General features: G+C 40.7%; 1 protein-coding gene across 7 annotated transcripts in view; it reads left to right on the forward strand.

Annotated features, from left to right (window-relative positions):
* The window catches only part of USP6NL (USP6 N-terminal like), a 116414-nt gene that overhangs the window by 17724 nt on the left and 73896 nt on the right, over nucleotides 1–24794 (forward strand). The window contains exon 1 of one of the 7 annotated variants that reach the window (XM_087968833.1): nucleotides 6037–6432. The exons of 5 other annotated variants lie outside the window; for them this stretch is intronic. In XM_087968833.1, coding sequence (XP_087824959.1) covers nucleotides 6357–6432 — 76 coding nt within the window. In that variant the 5' untranslated portion in view covers nucleotides 6037–6356. Of the gene's footprint in view, nucleotides 1–6036; nucleotides 6433–24794 lie in introns of those variants that run through there. One more of the 7 variants, XM_087968829.1, reaches the window with a different exon arrangement.

Here is a 24794-nt window from a genome sequence, read left to right on the forward strand (position 1 = left end):
ACTGTCCCGCGGTGCCTCTGCCAGCAAAAAGGGAGCTTGGGAGGACCCCATGCAGCTCTCCCGGGCTCTGTTTTGGGCTGCAACGGCCTCCTGCAACCTTCTGCCAGTGAAAACAGAGCTCGGGGAGGAAAATGGAGCCAGTGAAAATGGAACCCGCACAGCAGAGGTTTGCAGGAGGCTGTTGTGGCCCTGAAACAGAGCCTCAACGAGTGACATCAAGCTAGTCACGGCCATGCCCCAAGCGCCCCCCCCCCCGAGCTCCATTTTCACTGGCAGGGGGCTGCAGGAGGCCGTCGCAGCCGAAAACGGATCCTCAGTGAGTGACATCAAGCTAGCCACATCCATGCCCACCCTGGCCACACCCACCCAGCCTCCCCCAAGGTCAAACTTGACCCTAATGCGGCTCTCAGTGAAATCAAGTTTGACACCCCCTGGCGTATGGCATTTATAGTGGTAAATTTAGGCTACTTAGCAGTATAGTAATCCATAATCTTGGACAGGTCCATAATCTTCAGCAAAGAGGTTTTTATCCTGAAGTGGATTGATTTGGAATAGCAGTATCAGAAATAACAATTAGTAATAGTTAGTTTTTCTGGTAAGTGCTTTCTTTTCCGGAATAGCAATCATGGTCTATTTTCCCCAGGTTCGAGTGACTATCTTAATTGCTGCATGCTGTGTGGTAGCAGGACCTTTCTAAATTGTAGATGATGGGAGAATTTCCCATTTATTCCAGTGAGGAAGAAAGAATGTGATTTGCTACAATGACTTCCAACGTGCAAGTCAACCCCGCAAGCATTTTCCAACAGATGCCCACTGAGCAACGGGATTGAACAACAGTTTTTTGGCTCTGCTTTGTGCTGTAAATGTATTAGACGCCTGGCAAGAAAATCCCTAAAATCTGTTTGTTAAGAACAGTTAATTCTAATTTTGTTAATGGAGGCATTTTTTGTTTAATCTTAACTGATGACAGCTGAATAATCAGAACCGAAGTTCACTGTACTCTTATGCACCAGTGTTGCGAACATCAAAAAGTCGAATGGTTTAGTTTGGGTCTTAATGATTTGGAAAATTTTGGATCTTGCAGAAATGCAGCATTTCTCTGTTCATTAAAGCACCCCCTTCTTTTTAGACTTCTGTCCGAAGCTGGAAAAATAAATAAGATGCACCTACTTTAATAGTATGTCCTCTGAAACATGTTTAGTTCAATTAAATGAGTATTTTATTCTCAGTCTCTCTTTTTCTTTAACTTAAATATTCATTTCCAACTTGGTGAAAGATTTTTTTTTGTTCATTGAAATTACCAAACACCAAGATACAAGCTTAAATTGATATTAATCTAGCACAATAATTGGATAAACACCACAGTTGCTACCAGAAATCGCCAACAGCTAGCTGTCTTGCACAAAAGAATATAAATTAAGGATTGCTGTATGCAAGGTTCAGAAAACAACTATATTTCCATCCATTACATAAGAAACTTGCAAATGTTTTGATTGTTTCTATCAAGAAGGTAAAAGTTGGAGTCAGTTGGAGTTGGTACAACAGTTCCACTGTGATAAGGACTGGCTAAATCCAGATGATTTTGCTAAGCTTCAGTCTGCTTATCTGTGGCCTGTTTTAACTTATGCATGTTCCACCTAGATTATGAATTCTACCTTTTCAGCTTTCTTGCACAGTGTGCCTTACCCATTATGAACCGAGCAAGTCCATAAATCAGCTAATAAATGATTGCATAGTGATGAAGATGTGGTTTGTGCACATAATAAATGAGCAGGTGGGCGGAAGGAAGGATTAATGGGATGCAAGAAGGCGGCTCTGAATCTCCTCTTGGGGCTCCTTCATTTAGAATTAAACTGCTGTGTACACTTCTCATTCCAACTGCAGTAGAAAAAGTTTGAAGATGTGGTTGGAAACCAGAATGTTATAAGTGTCCTACATTCCTTATTTCATCCCAGCTGAAAAAGCTTGGCCAAAATCTTTGTAAACCACGGGTGAAACGAGTTGGTATTATATGATACCCAAGAACTTGGTTCATGTCTCAAGATGTGTTTGGTTCTAAGGACCTGTCTAGAATATGTCAGCTGTGGATATTTGTTTTATTCTTCCCAATAAAGTGATACTTAGCTTACCTTTCCTTAACTGTGTATAGATCAGGGTGGGGTCCAAGCCTTTGCAACTTTAAGATCTATGAACTTCAACTCTCAGAATTCCCCATTCATCCATCCATCCATCCATCCATCCATGCTGAGTGTTGAAGTTCACAAGTCTTAAAGTTGCCCAGGTTGGACACACCTGGTGTAGACTGTTTACCTGGAATACATCCTGTTGTCTGAAACAGTTTCACTTTCGCTTCCCTGTAGCTGCTTTTGACCTTAGTATTTTGCTGAAACTTTTGGTACCTGCCTATATGGTCAAATCACCTTTAAAGGAAAATTATCAGTGTCGGAGGGTTTCAGTGATGGAAAATAAAGTTGCATGGCTGTTAAAGCTTTTGTTTTCCAGATAGTAGTAGAGATTGCTTTTTCTGGCTTGTTTTTTTTTTCTCTTGAAGGCTTTTTGTTTAAATGAAGTTGGTTTAATGTTGGGAGTGACACAATCCATTGATAAGCTGTACCTGTCCCTTTTTCAGATCCCTTTTCTCTGATGATTTTAAATAGAAGCATCCTATAATGGCATCTTATAAATATGGACGTGTAAAGCTTGGGTCTGAGCATGCCTAAATTATTCATTATTTTGTTTATTGTAAGAGCTAAATGGCCATTTGCTTTCATTTCATGATTTTTTTTAAATTCCATTTTTTCCTATGGTTGTTGCAGCCAGGATGTTTATTTAATATTCTGGCCTCTTTCCAAAATGCCTTTAATTTTAAATGTTTTGCCCTTTTGGGGAGTGGAACGGGCTTACTGTTCAAAAAGAGATAGGAACTGGGATGTTTATAATATAAACAACCATGGAATCATGCCATAAAAGATTCAGGAAACAAACACTCTTCTACAGTAATTCTCTTCCCCACCTTCTTGTATCATCTTAATTATTTTTAAAAGGTTCTATCTTTATACAAATGTATTAACAGATGGCAAGTAGTCCCTGGAGAATATGCAGAGGAAAATCCCCATGATGGCTGCCTAACATGTCCTGATATAAATTTCCTTTTCAGCCATAAAAATGGTGACCAGCGTTACCATGGGCATTTTGGAAAAGGCCATGTAATAAATGAAAGGGAATCCACAAAGAAAGTCAGCCGGCCAGGAAGTATGAGAATTCCTTGATAAGAAGAAGTCAAGAGCCAAGGGCTACCCCCAGACCTCTAGGAAATGTTGTGATGGCCATGGACCAGGAAAAAAAAAGTTATTTTTGCAGACTTAAAAAATGCTCAGAGGGCTCAAAAGATGCAAACTTCCTTTGTTTTGGTTTTGGGAAGAGCCAGAGGTCAGAAAACAAAGTCCCTTGCAAGATTTCGAAGTGGCTGTTTATAGAGAGAATAGAATGCTTAGGAAACTAGCAAGAGTCTGTTGGAAAAGTTAGAGCATAGAATATAGAATTGGAAGGGACCTTGGAGGTCTTCTAGTCCAACCCCCTGCTCAAGCAGGAGAGCCTATCAGAATCTCTTGGAGTGAGTTGACGAAATGCAGGAGAAGAGGGAGTTCCTTTCAAAGGACTAGATAAAGCCAGGAATTAAGGAAATAATAGGGGGTCAAGGAAAATGAAAATTTCTTAAGGGTTGGTTCAGGCTAGGGGGCTAGGAAGGTATGGTAGAATCCAGTAAATCTGAAGAGTCTCTTTGAGAAGGTTGGAACAAGTTGTCAAAGAAATATTCTTATTCCTATTCATTAGTCTGGTGGTGAGCAACTATGGTAACTTTACAACCTATGAACTTCAACTCCCATGGCTGCCAGAGGAATTCTGGGAGTTGAAATCCACAGGTTGTAAAGTTGGCATAGTTGCCCACTCCTGCGTTAGTCTTCGATTTTGCTGCAGTTGATGCGGATGCAGCTGCATCCCATAGTACTGCTCTTCAAGGCTTCCATGGTAACCACTGAGAAGAAGCATTCCCACCGAAGTATTTGCCCATCTAACAACCAGATGGAACCAACTGGGCATCCGGTTTCTTTGGCTCTTCCCAGTGATAAAATTAAGTGGTAATGTTTGCTGGAGGCAGACCGAAATGGTCTTCTCCAGGAGCTCTAAATCACTCATCCTCAACTTGGCACTTTCTAATTATGCTATTTCTTCTCCACCCCCAGCCAGCATTGGCAGTTGTAATTCAGATCAACATTGGCAAAACATCAACATGTAGAAAACTCCCTGATAATTATTCACTGCAAAAAAAACCCCCCTATATCCTTCCTCTTCTGTTCTACTCCCACGTACTCCTAGTTGCTGTGGCTGAGAATATAAATAGGCAGTACAGTGTGATTGGTGGAATACCGTTCAACCTGCCTGCTTATCCAAAAACCACATGTTTACATTGAAATTGGTGATGCAATGTAAAGAAAGCATTCAGGTGGAATACATTGAATGTGATGGAGATTCATGTCCCTATGTTAAGGGGGATTCTCGGATGGACAATTTCTTCGACCCACTGTTCAGGTTTAAGTAAAAAAAAAAAAAAAAAAAAATGTAAATGAGGGAGAACTGTTGCTCAGCCAAAGGGACACATGAGAGAGAATCCATTGAGAAGCGTGCATAACTAAAATTCTTTAAAAAGGCCTCACAAGTAGGTCAGATTTTTGGTTCATCTTGCTCCCTGTGATTGGCTTCAGTTAGGAGCCGGTGCTTTCTCGCATTGTTGTTGCGCTTTGAATCTCAAGAGCTTGCTGGATCTGGAGCGACAGGCTCAAAAGGGAATAACGTTTATTGCCAATTGCCAATTCTCAAAGGGCTAAGAGAAAAGCATTTACATGTAGGTTTACTAACATTGCTTTATGCCTTGCCACCGAGGAGGGCCCAGGAGGCATTGGTAATTGAGAGGAGCCAAGACTTCATCAAACCACGGAATTAAAGAGAAAGCAGGCCAGATTGCCTCTTCTCTCAAGCATCGACGACGTCAAACTGAATGCTGGGGGGTTGTTTGGGCTTTATAGTTCCCAAGTTCAGGAGAACCAAAAAACGAGTCTGTTGTTCCAGCTCTGCTCCATGCTGGTGATAATGGCTTATTTAGACAGTAGACGGAATTCCCTGTTTCAGCTCCAGCCGCAGCGTTGCAGAACAGACTTTGCACTAACAGCATCTGCAATGGTTCAGGTGCAACATTAGGTCAGGTACAAGGTCCACATTTTTTTTGGGGGGGGAGGAGGGTGGATTCCTCTCAACAAGATATTCTCGGCTGTGTGTGTGTGTGTGTGTGTGTGTGTGTATCATGGAGTAACTGTAATTGTGGCTCTAGATAAGTTCGTACTGTCAAAAGCCCCAAAGGCACCGATTTCACTTTAAGTATGATATTCATACTTTTATCACAGAAACATTTTTTAAAAAAATGCTGGCTTTACCATTACGTCTTTTTCCGACTCAGAGATTGCATACCCTGTTTTTTAAAATGTGTTTTGCTTCAAAAGATTCTAACAAGACTAGTTTTTTAGAAGGAGAGGGAAAAGTGCTTTTCCCGTTTCACTATCACAGGCTGTATACCTGAGCAGGTGTCATGGACGATTAGGTTAATGGTTTGGAAACTTTGAGTTGTTGATGCTCTGTGGTTCAAATGACCTGGCAGCCGCAACAGGGATGGCTCAGGTGAATATGTATTCCGTTCCCCGGTGGGAAGATTTAATCATCGCTGCTGAAAGGCTGCTAAGGTTTTCAGTTTGCAGCATGATGCATATGTGTAAGAATGAGAGAGGCTGGGATGTGCACAAAAGGAGGAAGCGTGGAAGCCAAAGAGGCTTTTCCCAACACATTTAAAGAGTGCTTTCTTTTCAATTTACTGCAGCGTTACTTTGGGCTCGAAGTTTTTAGGTACCTTGGAGCTTTCTGATTTTTCAACCCACCACTAGAATTGATTTCCTGTATGAGTTTGATCTACGCTTTGTTGTTGTTGTTGTGGTGGTGGAAAAGAACAGAGGTCCACCTCCTGAAGTGGGGAGAAACGTGCCAGTTTCAGAAGTCTTACTTGCAAAGGGGCCATGCAAACTTCGGAGCTCCATCCTGAAGCGCTTTGCAGAGATCTGATAGACAGTGCCCAGTTGATGCTGCTCCTGCATCCGTACTGCTTGTCACGCATATGCTCAGAAAGGTAGTGGAGCTGCTGCGTTGCTGTGGTCCCAGCTTATCCGAAGGCAGCCGTGAAGCGATCTGTGTAGGGATGAAACCTGTTGGCATTCCAGAAGAGCAGCTGGTGGCTTTGATTTGGTTAACCAGCAATGATGATTCAGGTCTTGCAGACTGTGAAGGAACTGGTATCGCCAGCCAGACGTAGATCAGGCACTGCCAAGAAAGGTAGGAAAAGTCCTTAAAAAAACCCCCAAGAACTCATAGTTAAGGCATTCACCTAATTTATTCTTGCCCGAACCTGATCTCGCTGTTGGGCGATTGACTTCCTGCCTGGGGCTTTGGCTGTCTTTATTTCAAGTTTGCATGTCGGATTCCGTTGCTACAGCCTTTGCTTGGAGCAGTGATAAATTCGGTCTGATTAACAATGAAAGAGAATTTTAATCACTTTGAAAAAAAACACCAAAGATGGATGCTAAGGATGTTTAATAATATATAATGGCAAGGATCGTATTCTCTTTTCTTTTCCCCATTCTCCAGCCAAAGCTGTCAGGGCAACTGATGAGAAGACTAAATTTCTCGGAATACATGAATACTGGGCAGATCATCTTGTAGCTGCAATATTATATTTAAATAAAGGACGAGTATCTGTATTTCTCAGTAAAATCCCGCTGTACATTTTTAAAAAGCTGCAAAAATCTGTGTCTTTAATCCCATGACACTACTTGCTTTGATACAATTCTGTTTTCAATTTTTATGGTTCCATTTATTGATTCTACATAAGTAAAAATGCTGTCCTTTTTAATATATGTAATTGTTTTTATAGATGCATGGGTAAGGGGGGAAAAAATTGAAGCCCTAAGGAAACGTGTTTAGAATTCCCTGGCATTGCTTACCCAAGTAATTAAAGCTGTATTCTCACAAATCAAAGTACTTGTTAAATTGGTCACATCTTTAAAATGAATATATCTTTCTCAAATAATGCTTTGAGGCTGAACTGGACTTTATTTCTAATCAGGTATGGTTAAGTGTATGCTATTAAACAGCTGTTTCTCTAATTAAACCCATATATAAGCAGTAGGCATTTTATAATAAAAATGTTAAAGGTCAGTTTCTTGCTTTTTGGATAACTTGGCATGCCATAATGATGTGCTCTCTCTCTCTCTCTCTCTCTCTCTCTCTCTCTCTCTCTCTCTCTCTCTCTCTCTTCTCTCCTCTCTCTCCCTCCCTCCCTCCTCTTCCCTCTCTCTCTCTTTCTCTCTCTCTCTCTCCCTCTCTCTCTCTCTCTCCCTCTTTCTCTCTCTCTCGCTCTCTCTCTCGCTCTCTCTCTCTCTCTCTCTCTCTCCTCTCCCTCTCCTCTCTCCTCCCTCCCCCCCCCCTCTCTTCATTCTGTTGGAGCCATTCCCTAACTTTGCTCTTGATGTTAATACTCAGTTGCGTCCTTTACATTGAGAGCATTAGTCATTTGTATATGGGTATGTGATGGAACAAGCATGGATTGATGTAAAAGTGAAAATGTGGACTGCAGAGGCTTCTCCTTTCATGCCAACCAGAATCAAAAGTTGTTTTTCAGTCATTGTGAAGACATTTTAAGAGCATTCTTAGGCCCTCTCTCCAAGACCCCATAATCTACTTCAGGGCTCTCCAACCTTGGCAATTTTAAGCAAAGCTGGCTGAGGAACTCTGGGAGTTGAAGTCCACAAGTCTTAAAGTTGCCACGGTTGGAGAGCCCTGATCTACTTAGTCAGAGTTCCGTCTTTGGTATCAGTCGTTAGGTTTTATATTTGGGGCAGGAAAAACTCTTCGATTTTACAAGCGTTTATTGTGGCTGTACAATAATCCAACATTTTAAAGTCAGGCAGGAGACATGTGCTTTGTCACTGGAACAAATGAGCTTTCCCTCTTGTAATGGATGGATCTTACATGGCAGTTAGCTTGCTTTATACTCAGAGGGACTTGTACTTCGGTCAAGATGGATGGATGAAATTATCAGGCTCTACCCTTTGGCTCTATCATGTCCAAAAACCTAAGCCATCCTTCACAAGATAATGTCACTGGTTGTTTTGTATGGCATTATGTAATATTTCCAAAGGAATGGCAAGAAATATGAATTAAGCAGTCCCCGAACGCACTACATAGAGAGACATTGTTTTTTTCCTCAAGGCTCTAATTGAGCGTGACCTTGGTCATTGGTAATATGCCAAGACAATGCTGTGTGGTATAAGTCAGCCTAATTAACATTTTGAATAATTAAACCCCCCCCACTGTAAATGACTTGATGCTCAGAATTCCAGGACATTAAAACAAAAGGTTAATTCAATCAGGATAAAGAATGGCAAGTAAACTTTTACGGGTTTCAGAAAGTTTCTTGCAAGTGGCCTTTATGCATTCTCCTCCTTTGCCTTAGATTGCTGATAAAAAAGTAATCATATTATTTTGGTTATGCTAGATAAAATCTGGGTGCTCCTTTCATGATCACCTTTGTGCATGGACAGTATGTGCATGCTCAAACCTCACCCACCCACCCTGCCAAACAGTTTAGCATTCTTCTTAAAATAAACTCATGGCCAAAAAGAAGGGATCTTAAAAATTATTATTGTTCGATTACTTCTAAACCAACCAATAAACCGGACTATTCCCATTGCTCTGTTGAATTGAACTTAGTGAGGTGGAGCTCGGGGCTTGAACCCCAAGAGTTTCCAAAGTTCATGGGAGTATTTGGCTCAAGATACCTCACTTGTATGTTGGAACATCCTTAGGTATCTGAGGAAGCTTCAGGTGGCTATCGATTGTAGCAAAAGCAAGTGAGAGCTTGTCAAAGATAGGACCACTTTCCGATAAATAAAGTAGTATTCTAAATTAAACTGGGAGTGTGCAGATTATAAAACTATGATGAAGGCATTGATATGACTGGTTATAATTTTCCCAAGTAGTTCAGGAGAACTTGCAGTTTATTTTGTGATGGAAGAAGTTGACTGAAATACACAAAATCTTAGGCCATGATAGAGTGTCTTTCATTTTTTTAAAGGTCTGGCTCCACTTCCTGTTCCAAAAGAATGTCTTCTGGGCAACTGCCAGACTTCCTTCTGGGAATGGCCAGATTAGTAGGCTTGTTAAAGAAAATAGGACATTCCTAATTTTTCCTAACACGATGCAAAATGGCATGTTTTGCATACCCCATGCCGATCACCTGGGAAGGCCGCTGCTTGATCAAAGCAGACAATTCTGAAATAACAATGCAATGACTTTGTGAATGCAGACTTTCCTTGCTACACTTTCCTTTCAGAATGTATGTTTCTACCCCAAAAAATAAAAAAATCAAGACGTTGCTAAAGTTTATCCATGCTAGGTGGATTGGAAATACTACATGGAACAGTAGGGGGAAGAAGAATGTGCAGCCTGGGATCCAGCAGGATCAGAAAGAGAGATCTGCAGAACAGACTGGCTGGTGGCTAAATCTACTGCATTTGGAAAGAATAAACTTGATGTCAGCAAAGACAGCTTGATAAAAGTGTTGGAATTTCCCCAGAAAAACTTTGCAACGAGTTGTTTTTCTCCTTTCCATCTCCTCTCCAGGATAAAAGCAAGCTTGTGAAAATACTCACTCTGTCTAACAAAGTAAACATGCTTGACTTATGACCACAATTGTGCCCAACATTTCTGTTGTTAAGTGAGACATATGTTAAGTGAGTTTTGTTCCATTTGACGACCTTACCAAAGTTGTTAAGGGAATCACTGCAGTTGATAAGTAACCCGGTTGTTAAGTGAATCTGGCTCTCCCATTGACTTTGTTTGTCAGAAGGTTGGAAAAGGTGATCACATGACATTGGGACACTGCAACGGTCATAACTATGAGCCAATTGCCAAGCACCTGAATTTTGATCACATGATCACGGGGATGCTGCAAAAGTCATAACTGTGAAAAACGGTCATAAGTCACTTTTCTCAGTGCTGTTATAACTTTGAAAGGACACTAAATGCACTATTGTAAGTCGAGGGCTACCTGAATACCCGGATTGTGATAAGGAATATTTATAGGAACAAGGGAAGAAAAGAATGGGACAATTAAGAAAGTTGCTTCAGAATTAATTAACGAAGGAAAAAGCTGTGTATGGAAATGTATGCATATAACTAGAGCTTGGGATGCTAAGGCCATATATGCATTTGAAATAAATGCACTTCATTTAATTGAAAAGCTGTGATGGAATGTGCAGATGAAGGAGAAGTTGTGGGGAACAGAAGTTGGGAGGGGAAGAGAGCACTTTTTAGACAAGAGGCTGTTAGGTTAGAACAGTGGTGGCTAACCTTTTTTGTCTCCCGTGCCGAAAATTGTGCATGTGCTCGTGTGCCAGCACCCAGAAGGCAATGCGCGTGGACCCCCCATGTCCCCTGTGGATGTGTGCCCCCCGTGCACCATGCATCTCTGCATGTGTGCCCCCCACGTGTGCCACGTGTCTCTGCGCATGTGCGCCCAACTCCCCTGCCCCCTGTGCATGCATGCCAGATACCTGATAATCAACTGTCAGGTGGGTGGCGCCGGCACATGCGCAGTGGGCAACCTCTCGCGTGCCAGCAGAAGTGGTTCTGTGTGCCTTTTCCGGCACATGTGCCATAGGTTTGCCATCACAGGGTTAGAAGGTTATAGTTTTAGTTTGGCAAGATTCTGTCTTATCAGCTTAAGCAAATGAAGGACTGGATTCAAGTAGACCTCAATGTGTTGTCTTTGGGACTTAAGTTTGACAAGAACGCACTGAATATCACTAATGTGCAGTAGGTGTGTGTCTGGCAAGTTTCTGTCTTCTCTCCTTTTAAAGACCATTACAGGTAGTCCTTGACTTACAGTCACAATTGAGCCCAACATTTCTGTTGCTAAGCAAGACAGTTACTTGAGTTTTGCCCCATTTTACAACCTTTCTTGCCACCGTTGTTTAGTGAATCACTGCCGTTGTTAAGCTAATAACACCCTTGTAAAGTGAATCTGGCTTCCTCATTTACTTTGTCAAAAGGTCACAAAATACCTGGGACACTGCAACCATCGTAAATGCATGCCAGTTGCCAAAGGTCTAATTTTTGATCACATGACCATGGTGTCAGGATTCCGGCAGTTACCCCAATTAAATCATGAGTCTCTAGTCAAACTCCCATAACTTCAAAGGATTTATTGGAAGTCAACATTTCGGCATGACTTGGGCATAGCCGACTCTGAGACACGTAATTCACTGTTACCCTTGACCCTGCTTTCCCCCCCATCCCTCTGGGTGTATCATAATTCATATTCTCCAGAGAAATACATCCACAGCCAAGAGTCATCAATCATGCTCTCCAATTAGAATTTTGTGTGGCAGAAGCTTCAGTCATCTAATCAGTCTCCGAAGAAAATAAGAATGGAATGTACTTTCGATTCCACACTGCTGCCTGCTCTTTGAAACTCCCTCCCTTCTTTCTGTTTGCAACTATAAAACGTGTATAGAAAATGTTTTATGAGTTGACATTCGGCTCCCCTCACTTCTTGACAGTGACCTGTATGGCACACACAAAAAACCAAATCGATTGCAGTTATAGAAAGATATGCTCACGAATCCCCCCTCCCCTCTCTCCCCCAGGCTTGGTTGGATTTTCTGCATGGAACCTTGCTACAAGGTGGTCAGCTTGGAGGTTCCTACTCTTTACCCATGACGCCTCTGATAAGGGGTAGCCCTTCCACTTGCTTTCTGTTGGCAACTATAAAACGTGCATAGAAAATGTTTTATGAGTTGACACGTGGGAGATGATGCAACAGTCATGTGAAAAGCAGTCACAAGTCACTGTTTTCAGTGCGGTTGTAACTTCAAACAATCACTAAGTGAATGGATGTCAGTCAAGGACTTCCTGTATGGAGAACTTTCTGATCTGATTTGTTCTGCCACTTTTCAGCAATGGTTGAAACAATTGTGTACCTTTTCCAAGGATTTAAAATCACCTGTGATTTAAAATAGTTTTAAAACTATGTGGCTATATTTAAAGCCCAGGCCTTGCACATTTGCAGTTGTGTATTTGTCTATCACGTGTGTGTGTGTATGCATGCATATAACAGATAACAGATAATCAGAGTTGGAAGGGACCTTATAGGTCATCTAGTCTAATCCCCCGCCCAAGCGGAAGTCCCCACACCATTTCTGACAAATGGCAGTCCATATGTAAGTATTGTGTCTGTAGTATATTAAATATACATGCATGTAAGCATATGTATCTTGATCCATTGAATTGATAATATTCCTATATTTGGTAATGATGTAACTTCGTTACAAGGGTCATTCTACCTGAAGCCAGGATAATTAAAATTTTCAAGGGTATAGCTGGCAGTATCTGTGGAAAAAAATAGGGACTTAAATCTTTAAGGAATGTAACTGAATGCCAAATCCTTCAAGACATTTTTAACTTAGGGTGTAATTCTGTTCCTTTTTTTTTTTCTGAATTGGTCTGATGAGAATCAGAAAAAGGAAAACAGAAGAAAAATAGTAATTCATTGCTGTAATGAAAATGAGATAACAACCATTGATTTAAATCAAGCATTGAAAGTGCTATATTGTTTTGGCCCTGATCTGTGATTAAAACTACTAGTGCAATAAAAATGAAAGCCAGTTAATCTAGATCTATTAAAACCTTTCCTTTTCTTTTGATTTTTTTTAATTCAATCTTCACATTTTGTCTTCATTAGGCCTAACAATTTTAAGAGTTATTAGTTGGTTATAGAATTTTCAGCTGATTGATTACACAAATGGAGTAATCATTTCTATTTAAATAAATTGGCATATTCCCAGAATTTTTTAGTACCAGTTCTTTTCCAACATGTGGGAGCAACTATGTGAAAACTGGCAGTTTAATAAAATAGAAGCCGTGGCTCATTATTAAAAGGTCGTCCTTATTTTTTGTTTCTTTTCAGTTATATTATAGAGCCAAAATAGCTGAAAATTAATTTGTTTCCATCACTTTAATTTGCCATTGAGCCAGATTAAATGTTTCAGTCCTAATCTTTTACATTCTTAAAAAGAATTCTGTGATGTTTGGAAATATAGAAACGTGGTAGATAACTTGTAACCTGTTGGGTCATTGTTTCAGCCATATTGCTTTGCCTAAATAGAGTAACAGAATGAATAGAATAGAATAGAATAGAATAGAATAGAATAGAATAGAATAGAATAACAGAGCTGAAAGGACCTTGAAAGTTGTCTAGTCTAACCCGCTGCTTAGGCAGGAAACCCTACACCACTTCAGGCAAATGGTTGTCCAATCTCTTTTTAAAAACTCCCAGTGTTGGAGCATTCAAAACTTCCTGAGGCAAGTTGTTCCACTGGTTAATTGTTCTAACTCTCAGGAAATTTGTCCTTAATTCTAAGTTGCTTCTCTCCTTGATTAGTTTCCACCCATTGCTTCTTGTCTTACCCTCAGAATGACCATGGATGACCTTAAGAAACAGAGAAGTGGAAGCAACTTGCAACTTCCTTCCAGATTCCCCATGGAATTTCTTTATAGGAAGCTGGTAGGGAGCATCAAAAATCCCTCCCTTCCTCCCTCCCTCCCTCTCAATTTGGACTTCTGCCAGCTTCCCCACTGACTTGTGGGAAACTTTCAAGGAGTGTTGGGTATGGTGATCACATGATTGCTGCTGTATTAGAGAATGTGTCCAAAGCCCATCCTGAAATATGACAAATTTGTGGCTGATTCAGCGCCACTGCTTCAATGCTACCACACTGCTACCATATTCTCTAACCCATTTTACAAGTTAGTCCATTTGGGGTACCTTGGTTGAAAACCCGAACCCTAATTTAGTTTTTACAATAGCTCAGTTCATACTTCACATTGAGTTAATTTCAAGCACATCAAGTGATAGCTGCTGAGCCTGGAAGACGACAAGGCAGCTTTTTGGAAAAGCAGCAAGGATCTTTTAAGTTGCTTTATTCTAATGAGACTGAGTGTAGCTTTTTTCAGCTATTTCAGAGCTGTGGTGGCGCAGTGGTTGGAATGCAGTATTGCAGGCTAATAATGCTGACTTCCTGGAGATTGATTCTCAGTGGCTCGAGGTAGACTCAGCCTTCCATCCTTTGAGGGTTGGTAAAATGAGGAGACAAATTGTTGGCGGCAATAGGCCGACTTTGTAAACCACTTAGAGAAGGCTGTAAAGCACTATGAAGTGCTATATAAGTCTAAATGCTATTGCTAGTGCTATTTCATTCTAGCTTTGCGCATCCGTAAATGTGTATATACATATTGTTTGCATAATAACACTGATTTTTATAGAACTGCCCTTCCCATCGATGGAAAGGCAACATATTAACTTCAACTTCGACCACTCCTAAAAGATCTACTGTAAATTGTTGTGATTTACATATTTGGGTCCAATTTATGTCAGCCGCATGATTATCCAAATGACACAAATTATATCCGTTTGATTTAATGGACAACTCCGCTTTAATGGACCCTTTTCCTCACCTGGTCTGTAGAATGACAGTTTTACTTGCATTTCCGCTACCATGAAAGTGCAGCCTTCTGAATTCAATTAATAAGCATCATGATCCAATGACGTAAAGGATGGAATAGTATTAATCAGCCTAAGGTACTTAAGCTGACCTTGGAAAGAACTTGGATGCTTTCCAGACAATACCTATTTGTAACTTGATTGTTATTAAGCATACAACTGAAGGGTAAAACGAACTGCAGCTAATTCTAATTAGAAATCAATGTAAATGACATTGGGTTTAGTTTTTGACCTAGCTTCATCCAGTACTTGTTGGGATGTATTGCCAGAAGACAACTCGGAGCTTGAGTGCAGATCTCAGTGTGACAGTGGGTGCGTGTTGTGTGTGTTACAGGTAGCTCTTGATTTACAACCATTTGTTTAGCCATCACAACTGGTCCCAATTATGGTTGCATACTTTGGACCTAAATCACTTCTTCCTTTCAGAACAGATTGATGCTCAGACCTCTTCATTGTTGCGCCAGTGAAGAAGCAGACAAGAAAGCTGATCTAAAAGGCTCTTCTTCCAATTTACAGGAAGTAAAGAGCCCCTCGCCCCCCCATGTTCGGTGTTGGTGAAATCCCAGCTGGACTTGTGCATCCATGTCTGGAATGTTGAAAATGATTCAGAACTAAGGGATCAAATCAGAGAGAAGTTGAAACTAGGATGATGAGGACACTGGATATTTAGTCCTAGAAGGAGAGACCAGAGCAGCTGATTGGTTTTAACGTAAGTTAAGCAGAACATATTTGAGTCAAATTTATGTCATCTGCATGATTACCCAAATGACACAAATTATATCCATTCAATTTAATGGACAACTCCTCTTTAATGGACACTTTTCCCCACCTTGGAGATTCTCAATCATCCAGGTTATGGTTGTCCCAAAAGTGCTTTTTCAGAAAGCAAATTGCTTTTTCTTTTCTCTTTCTTTTTCTTTGAAAATGTTTCGCTTCTCATCCGAGAAGCTTCAATTCTGACTCTTGGATGAGAAGCGAAATGTCTTCAAGGAAAAAACAAAGAAAAGTCCCATTGCCTTTTGAAAAAGCACCTTTGGGTTGAGGAAAACACACTTTTCTGTTCTGTTTTAAAAGTGGTCACACAAAAGAAAGTGCCAGATTTGCTGTCTTATTATCACAGAGGGAAGGACCCAGAATATAGATCTTAATTCGGATTCCAACAAAATGCAAAGGTAAATTTTCTCATGGTAGGAGCAGGCTGACAATATAACCTGCTATTGATGGAGGTGGTAGTGAAGGAGAGGTGATACCCATTAAATATTAGGAAAGTATTTCTTAGGAATAAGAGCAGCATCACTGTGGAACTGTATCCAATTCCAATTTCAGTATCACTGTGAAACCACCAGGAAAGTGGCAAGTTTTCCTTCTCTGGGTGTGTGTGAGTAGAAGCTGGTCAGCCATCTGACTGGATTCCTGCCTGGAGCAAAGAGTTGGACATAGGAGATTAAATGATCCCTTCCAACCCAGTGGTTATTGTAATTCTAGACCATGACCGGAAAATTTGGTTTCTTAAACAATAAAGTAAGCTCATGATACTTAGCAGACAGGTAAGGAGTTAGCTTCATCAACAGATTTGATTAGCATTTTTTTCTTGGTTTTGATGTGAGGTTGTGATAGAAGAATGTTCCTCAGGGCTGTGAAGAATCTTATGTGTGTTTGTGGGTGTGGGTGTGTTTTCCTAAGCTGCTCAGATAGATGAGAAACCCAGAATATTGCTTTTTCTGCCTTTGGTGAGGGAAAAAATGGCTATTCCTGCAAGTTAAGATCCTTTGAAGTCTCACTTCTGGCTTCGCTTCTTACCAAGTTTTACTGAATCTTGGCTGTTCCACTATTTCTGGGTGCCACCATTTTGTTGGTTGTTAAATTTTTTTATCCTGTCTTTTCCCGAGTACCAAAGATAGCTTTCATTTCCCCCTTTAAAATATTTTATCAGCCTGATAACAGTTCAGTAAAGTGGACTATGCTGAAAGAGAAAGTGACTGGCCCAAAGTCACCCAGCTGGCTTTCATGCCTAAGGCAGGATTAGAACTCAGGGTCTCCTGGTAAGTGGCCCAAAGTGGCTGGCTTTCATGCCTGACTAGAACTCACAGTCTCCTGGCGATTGGCCCAAGGTCAGCTTTCATGCCTAAGGTGGGACTAGAACTCATTGTCTCCTGGTTTCTGGACCAGTACCTTAATCACTACATCCAATTGGCTCATGTAGGCTGTAAATATTAAATTGCAAACTGGTATATATCTTTTTTTCTCTCTCTCTTCCTGCTCTAACTCAAATCCTGTATGGGGATTTTAATTTGTCTTGCACTAAGGAGCGATTGTAAGAAATGAAGGAAACTGTAAGCACAACTCTCTGGTTTGGAGAAAAAATCTTGATCTTCCCCTGACAGTTGTTGTTGTAGCTCATTCGTTGCCAGTCAAAATTGCCAGACTTCCATAAAGGCATTAGCTGCAAATTCCATTCATATGAAACCTTAAGGAACTTAGCTGGCTGATCCTTTGTGACATTCCTCAGAATATACAAGCTCAGGGTAAAATTCAAAAGCCAGTTGACACTAAACCCGCTGGCCATTTTGACGGAAAGACAGAACTCATGTGCAATTTGCTTCCTTTTCTCCTCCTTTCCTGGTATAGCCAGATGGATTTAGCATTGCAGATTTTAATTCTTTAAAAGTCAACGGCGTATGCTTGGCTTGTCAGGAGCTCTTATGTATTTCAAAGTGGGGAAACGGCAGAGGGTTCCTGAACTGTGAAGGGCTAAAATGTTCAGTAAAAAGCTGTAAAGAATACGTATGTATTGGACATACGCTACATCAATATTTCTCAACTTTGGCACTTGAAGACGGGTGGACTTCAGCTCTCAGAATTCCTCAGCCAACACAGCTGGGAGTTGAAGTCCACCCATCTTCAAGGTTGAGAAACCTTTATCTATTTGTGCTTGAGGTGCCACAAAGTTAAGGAGAATAGCTGCAGCTCAGATTTTCTGGCGGAAGATCTATTAGATACCATCTCCAACTATCGTAGAAACTCTGGCTGGCTTATTCAGTTTGGTGCCAGGAACATGCACTTATGACCTACTACCTTGGTAACCAGCAGAGTCCTTGTCTCTCCTATCTTACTTACCTTTAAGCAAAACGTTTTAATTTTAGAAAAATGAAAACGAAGATACTGTACAACGCTAGATTCCAGCATCATTTTTTTTAATCTCAAGAACGTTCCTGAGCACCACATGGGGTCTTCATCATCATCTACAAAACACCAAATGGGCAGGTTGTTGTTGTTCCATTACCTCTGATTCCTCACTTCCCAAGTGGACGTGGTTTTGTCAGGACAGCCGGTCACTAACTGTTTCTTTGAATTCTTGCAATTCTTGTTTATGCCATCAGGGAATTATAGCTCTCTGTCTTGTTTTCGGCTCGCCTTTCCTCTCCCCGCCCCGCATTGCCTTTGATTGAGGCGGGGGAGATGGCAGCGAGTACCATTTTAGGATGGAGATGGATAGGTCCTTAGGGACAGCCATTTTGAAAGAGCACATGCAACCAGATGCAGAAAAAAATATATATACAAAGCAACCAAGATTGCTGTCACTGTCTTGTGATCTTTCTGGGTCTTCTGGTTGGCCATAGTTAGTTAGCTCAGGGGTGTCAAACTCGATTTCATTGAGGGCCGCATCAGTGTTGTGTTTGACCTCAGAGGGCCGGATGGACGTGGCCAGGGTAGGCGTGGCCAGCTTGATGTCATCACTCATGTCAGGGGCGCCTGTGGTGGCCCAAGCGCTATGCCAGTGAAAACGTAGCTCGAGCTCAATTTCCGCTGGCTTTTTCACAGCCCAAAACAGAGCTCCATTGTAGCTGGCAGAGGCATTGCAGGCCGGTCTTTCACTGTTTCCAGGGTGATCCCGTGGGCCAGATCTAAGAATCCCGTGGGCTGGATCTAGCCTGCAGGCCTTGAGTTTGACACCCCTGATCTAGCAGGACCTTTCTAAAGTGAATTTGCTCTTACGAGCTGTTTACAAAAGTGTAAGATGAAGCTCCAAATCATATACAGAATATATGCAGTATATATGTTGTGCATACTGTATATCATACACAGAAGCTCCAAATCATGTACAGCTTTGTCCTTGATTTAATACCATTCAGTTAGTGACTGTTCAGGTTACAGTGGCATTGAAAAAAGTGACTTTAGGCACTTTTTCACCTACTGTCAAGCAGTCAGTGGGGAAGCCAGATTCACTTAACAACCGTGTTGCTAACTTAACAACTGCAGTGATCCACTGAACAACAGTGGCAAGAAAGGTCGTAAAATAAAGCAAAATTCACTGAACAACTACTTTGCTTAGCAGTGGAAATTGACTTTGCTTGTCAGCAGGTCGCAAAAGATGATCACGTGACCTCAGGACCACTGCCGCCATCATAAATACGTGCCAGTTTCTAAGTGGCTGAATTTTGGTCATGTGCCCATGGGGATGTTGCAACGGTCTTAAGTGTGAAAAACGGTCATAAGTCACTTTTGGGGGGGGCATTGTAACTCTGAATATTCACTACACCAAGGGTCTTGGCAAGTTTAAGACTTGTGAACTTCAACTCCCAGAATTCCTGAGCTAACATGACTGGAGGACGGAATTCTGGGAGTTGAGGTCCACAAGTCTTTAAAGCTGTCAAGTTTGAAGACCCCTGCACTACACCAGCGGTTATAAGTCAAGGACTACCTGTAAACAAATAGTCTATCACCTACTTGCACCGTGCCCGGGGTTTCAGCAAAATAAATAAAATCTAAATATATATATAAAAAAGGAATACATTTTCCAATCCTTGGCTTTGCTGTTATGATTTTTGAAGTTTTGTATCGTCTCAAGGTACCACAACGACACATCGGAAACGAAGAGAGAAACTCCCACCTGAGGTTAGAGAAAGAGCTTTTCAGAGGCTTTGGGTTGTGACTCAGGCGCCTCCTTCCTATTGTATCTCCCAAAACAAAAGAGTGGCAGCTGCATTGTCCCAACTGCTGAAACACAGCGCAGCTGTGTCTCCCCTCCCAGCTCCATGCTTTAATTGTGGCAGATTCTGTGCCAGTTGTGGGTTTGCAATTGTTTACCCAGTGAAATCCAGCCACTGCCTCAGCAATGCAGAACAGGGCTGCTGTTGGAAGAGCGTAGCTGGCAATTTGAAGGGAATCTGCCACTTTTCTGGTGCCACTTGAGAGTTTCCTGATGCTGAAGGATGGTGGCTGCCCTCCGAAAGCCAGAAAATATTTTATTCCCCCTGTGACCCAGCTGCTATTTTTTCATTTTCCTGGATGAATATGCTTATCACTTTTTATCTTGTCGGGACAAAGGATTTGGAAAAAACACAAGGTACGCAACTATGGGCACAATGGGTGAACAGGCAGCTTTGGTTTACCACAATAGTTCTTAAGCCGTGACAACTTCCAGATGTGTGGACTTCAATTCCCAGAATTCTGGGAATTGAAAGTTCACACCTCTTTACGTTGCTAAGGTTTAAAAACACTGGCTTACCATCTGCAACTGCGGTGGGATTCAAATTTTTTTGCTACTGGTTCTGTGGGCGTGGTTTGGTGGGTGTAGCAGGGGAAGGATACTGCAAAATCTCCAGTCAGAGGTGGCATTTGCCGGTTCTCCGAACGCCTCAAAATTTCCGCTACCGGTTCTCCAGAACTGGTCAGAACCTGCTGAATACCACCTCTGATCTGCAAGCAAGAGGAAAACATCTCGTTCATAATTATAACTGATTAAAATAACCGGAAATGTTATAGATGCTGTACAAATGTAAAATTGGGATTTTTGCCTTGGCTAGCATGAGGCAGAAGGAGTGCCTGTGGGTGGTAAGAAATTGCATTAATTGGGTTTCTTTTATTTAAAAAATATTAATGTAATTAGTAAGTGCTAATTTCTCAAGCATGTGGAAGTTCAATAGGTAACTTTGCACAAGAAAATCTAACCAGGTCTAAATAAAACGTGGAAATGCAAATGCAAGGCTTCCGGGCCACCGTCCCCAGTTCTTCTATTCAGTCTCGGCTGGTATAGATGGCTGCTAGATTGCTCCTCTATTTACCCTTGTAGCACCCCATGGTCATGTGATCAAAGTTCAGATGCTTGACAGCTGATTCATACTTATGACAGTTGCAGTATCCCTGGGTCATGTGATCATCTTCCGAGAAGCAAAGTCAATTGGGAAGCCACCTTCACTTAACAATCGTGTTACTAACTTAACCACTGCAGTGATTCACTTAATAGCTTGTGGCAAGAAAGGTCTTAAAATGGGGCAAAACTCTTTTAACAAATGTTTCACTTAGCAACATACATTTTGGGCTCAATTGTGGTCAAACTTAAATGACAGGAGAATGGAGAGCTGGTGGGTGCATTCCAGAGATGGTACTCAGCAGGTTCTGACCAGTTCTGGAGAGCCAGTAGCGGAAATTTTGAGTAGTTCGGAGAACCGGCAAATCCCACCTCTGACTGGAGATTTTACGGAATCCTTCCCCTGCCACGCCCACCAAGCCACGCCCACAGAACCAGTAGTAAAAAAATTTGAATCCCACCACTGGTGCATTCCACACTTGATTTAAGAATTCTGTGTCACTTCAACCTTTGGTTGCTATAAGCTCCTTGCCTTTTTTGTTAGTAAAAGGAAAATTACATGCAGGTCATATTTTTGGTACAGTTAATTGGATTAAATTAGGTCGTCCCTCTCGATAGGTTTCTAATGTAGTGCTATCTTTTAATTTGACCAAAATGAATCTCTCTCTCTCTCGAGTAATTCTGTAGCTAGGACATAGCCTGGTAGTTCCTGGATCATGTGGAGTTTTCTCATCAGTTGGCTTTAAACAGTATTTTCACTGTTTTCAGTGCTTGGTTTGTAGCGTGAATAAAAATTGGAATTTACAGTGGAAGAAGTTTTCTTCCCCTGCAACAGAAATTCCATTTTGTGGGCCAGTCCACCCTTGAAAAGAAACAAAGGGTCTTATTCAAGTCTGTTTCTTGTTTGCCATCCTGCTTTTCCCAGAAAACTTACAAATTGGAGCCAGACCTTACATTAAACAGAAAATGGCAGTGTCTGAAGAGAAGTATATTAGATATTTGGAGTCGTAATGTGCTGGTAGGCATATATATGACTCAACAGTTGAGCCAGGCCTACCCAAAATAAATAAAATGAATGTTGAACTATCAAAATTATCACAAAAATAAGAATATCACAAATTCCTTGTGTGTCCGATCCCACTTGGCCAATAAAGAATTCTATGCTATGCTATGATGTGCTGTGCTGTGCTGTGCTGTGCTATGCTATGCTATGCTATGCTATGCTATACTATATTATACTATACTGTCCAGCAACCCCTTTGTACAGATGTAATCATCAGATATATGCATATACAGGTGGTTCCTGATTTACAACCATTCATTTAGTGATCACTCAAAGTTACAACGGCACTGAAAAAAAGTGACTTACGACCGTGTTTCACACTTACAACCATTGCAGCATCCCCATGGTCACGCGATTAAAATTCTGATGCTTGGCCACTGACGTGTTTATCCCGGGTTCATGGGATCCCCTTTAGCGACCTGGGAAGCATAGATTTACTTAACAACCGTGTTGCTAACAATCTGCTGTGATTCGCTTCGCAAGTGTGGGGACAGAACTCACTTAATCACGATCTTGCTTAGCAACGGAAATTTGGGGCTTAATTATAGTCGTAAGTTGAAGACTAGCTGTATTCACTCACTTGAAGTCCGGGTTATTTCTTCCTTTTATGTTCCATTCGGTTTCCTGGGAACACAAAAGTCAAAATAAGAAGCAGGTCACAGTGGCTAGTTTCGGGCACCCATCTCACAATCTGGTTTGTTTGATTTCACTGTAACGTGACGAAGGAACCCAGCCGTGGTACTTTGTAAACAATAATTTAGGACTTAGCATTATGCGCAAAGGTAGCTATTGTGTCTTATGTCACAGTTTCTTTGAATCCAAACAATAGGCAGGGTTTTTTTAGCTCAGATTTCTGATGATTGCATTTGTCTTATTTTCTGAAAAGAATTAAACCCTATAGAACATGTTTACTGTAGGAACTTCAGTTGAATAGAAGAAGTGGTTTAAAAGAAATGGATAAATCCTAACTGAGAATGTTAAGCTTTAGAGCAGCATTATAACAAGCCTCGGCTGGCAAATAGTACAACTCTCGGAGAAGGGGACACGTTCAGATTGGATTAGTTTTTTCCGGGAACAGTGAACTTTTAAAAATCTATTTGGGTGAGCATCCTGTTATCTTGTTATTTGCATTTTGTTGTTTCTGTCGGATTTAATACAGGAATGATAATTAAGAAAGAACAGGTGTTTGAATATAAAGAGAGGCTGTTCTGGAACAGATGGGTCCAAATTACACCACCAAAAGAAATAATTCCGTTCCCTGTTTGTCTCTTCTCTTGTCTGCCCCATGCAATTCTGTTTTTTTCTCTCTCTTCCTCAAATTCTTCATTTTCTTTTTTTTCTCCCTGTGAATACTATTGGCCTACACTCCAATTTAGGTGTATCATAAATTGTGCAAGACTGTATCTGTTTTAACTATATATTAAAATGGAGAGTCTCAGGACCAGTAAAAAAAATTACGCATTTTCTCGAATGAAGATAGTCTGTTTTCCCTAACATTTTTCTAGGATCTCAGTTTCTTTTCTTTTCTTTTCTTTTCTTTTCTTTTCTTTTCTTTTCTTTTCTTTTCTTTTCTTTTCTTTTCTTTTCTTTTCTTTTCTTTTCTCTTCTCTTCTCTTCTCTTCTCTTCTCTTCTCTTCTCTTCTCTTTTCAGTATAACCTTTTTTTTAAAGCTGGCAGAGACGTGCTGCTTACCTTTTCAGAAGAGGCATCCTGTCAGTCTTATGGAGAAAATAATGTTTCATGAAGACTTCTGGGCATGGTGCAATAGGCAACCCCCTCCTCCCATTTCCTTGTTAGCAAGTAAAGACAAAAAGTTGAACTTTTAGCTATTTATTGGGCATCTTTTTATAAGAATTTGTAAGCCAAGATAACTGTCAGGCGTGTTACTTTGCTTGGCTTGGCTTGCTTTCCAGATGGCTTATTAGCGACAGTTTTAGCAGAAAGAAAGAAGAAAGCTGCCAGGTTTCTTTCCCTATCTACATATTGATTGACTGATTGATTTAAAGATTTCCCAACTCATAAAAATGCAACTCTTGGAGGACATATAACAACAACAACAACAACAACACGACAATTTTAGGAATTCTTTATTTTTTCCCTTCATCCCTGCTCTGACTTCCACTCAAGTGTTGTTTAGCTGTGCTTTTTCTTTTTATAATATTTTGATTTGTCACTTGGATTTTAAATAACTTTTGAGATACCTTTCTGCCCCAGTGTGGTTGATTGCTTAACTTTTCTGCAATACAACCATATCCAGTTCTATTTAGCATGTAATCATCAGATGCATTGAATATTAGCAAGCAATAATATTGTATTAGGAGAGAAGTAAGGCATTACTGCCGATAGAGTAACATATACTGATCAATAAATTAAGGTGCTATTGCCAGTACGTATTATGAATTTTCCTTTTTGGTGAAGCTTTTTGGCATATTTCCAAAAATATTGACTGGCTCTGCTTTGGGATTACAAGTAATCCTGGATTTACAACCATTCATTTAGTGATCATTCAGTTACAATAACTCTGAAAATACTGACTTATGACCCATTTTACACTTCCATATTTTTTTTTTACATTTATGACCAATGCAATAAACTCATAGTCACATGAACAAAATTTGGATCCTTGGCAACTGGCCTGTATTTATAATGGTTGCAGTGTTCCAGAGTTATATGTTAACCTTTGGAGTCCTGTACTTCTGTTTCAAATGCATGAATTGTTTTTATAGAGAGAGTTGTAAGTAATAGTTCAGGGTCTCTTAAGGCTAGTAAATTGCTCACAGCTGAATTGTTAACCATTCCCTGGAATAGTTATAAAGGCAAATATATATACCATTTTTATCAAGGGAAAATGATTCTGCCCTTAAGTATGATAGCTTTACTATCGGTGTTTTGATATACCCTGCAAACTAATTCTATTTGAT

The sequence above is a fragment of the Notechis scutatus genome, chromosome 6, assembly GCF_049901735.1.
Source record: "Notechis scutatus isolate UNSWTSFEM ecotype Mainland chromosome 6, rNotScu1.2, whole genome shotgun sequence".
NCBI lineage: Eukaryota > Metazoa > Chordata > Lepidosauria > Squamata > Elapidae > Notechis > Notechis scutatus.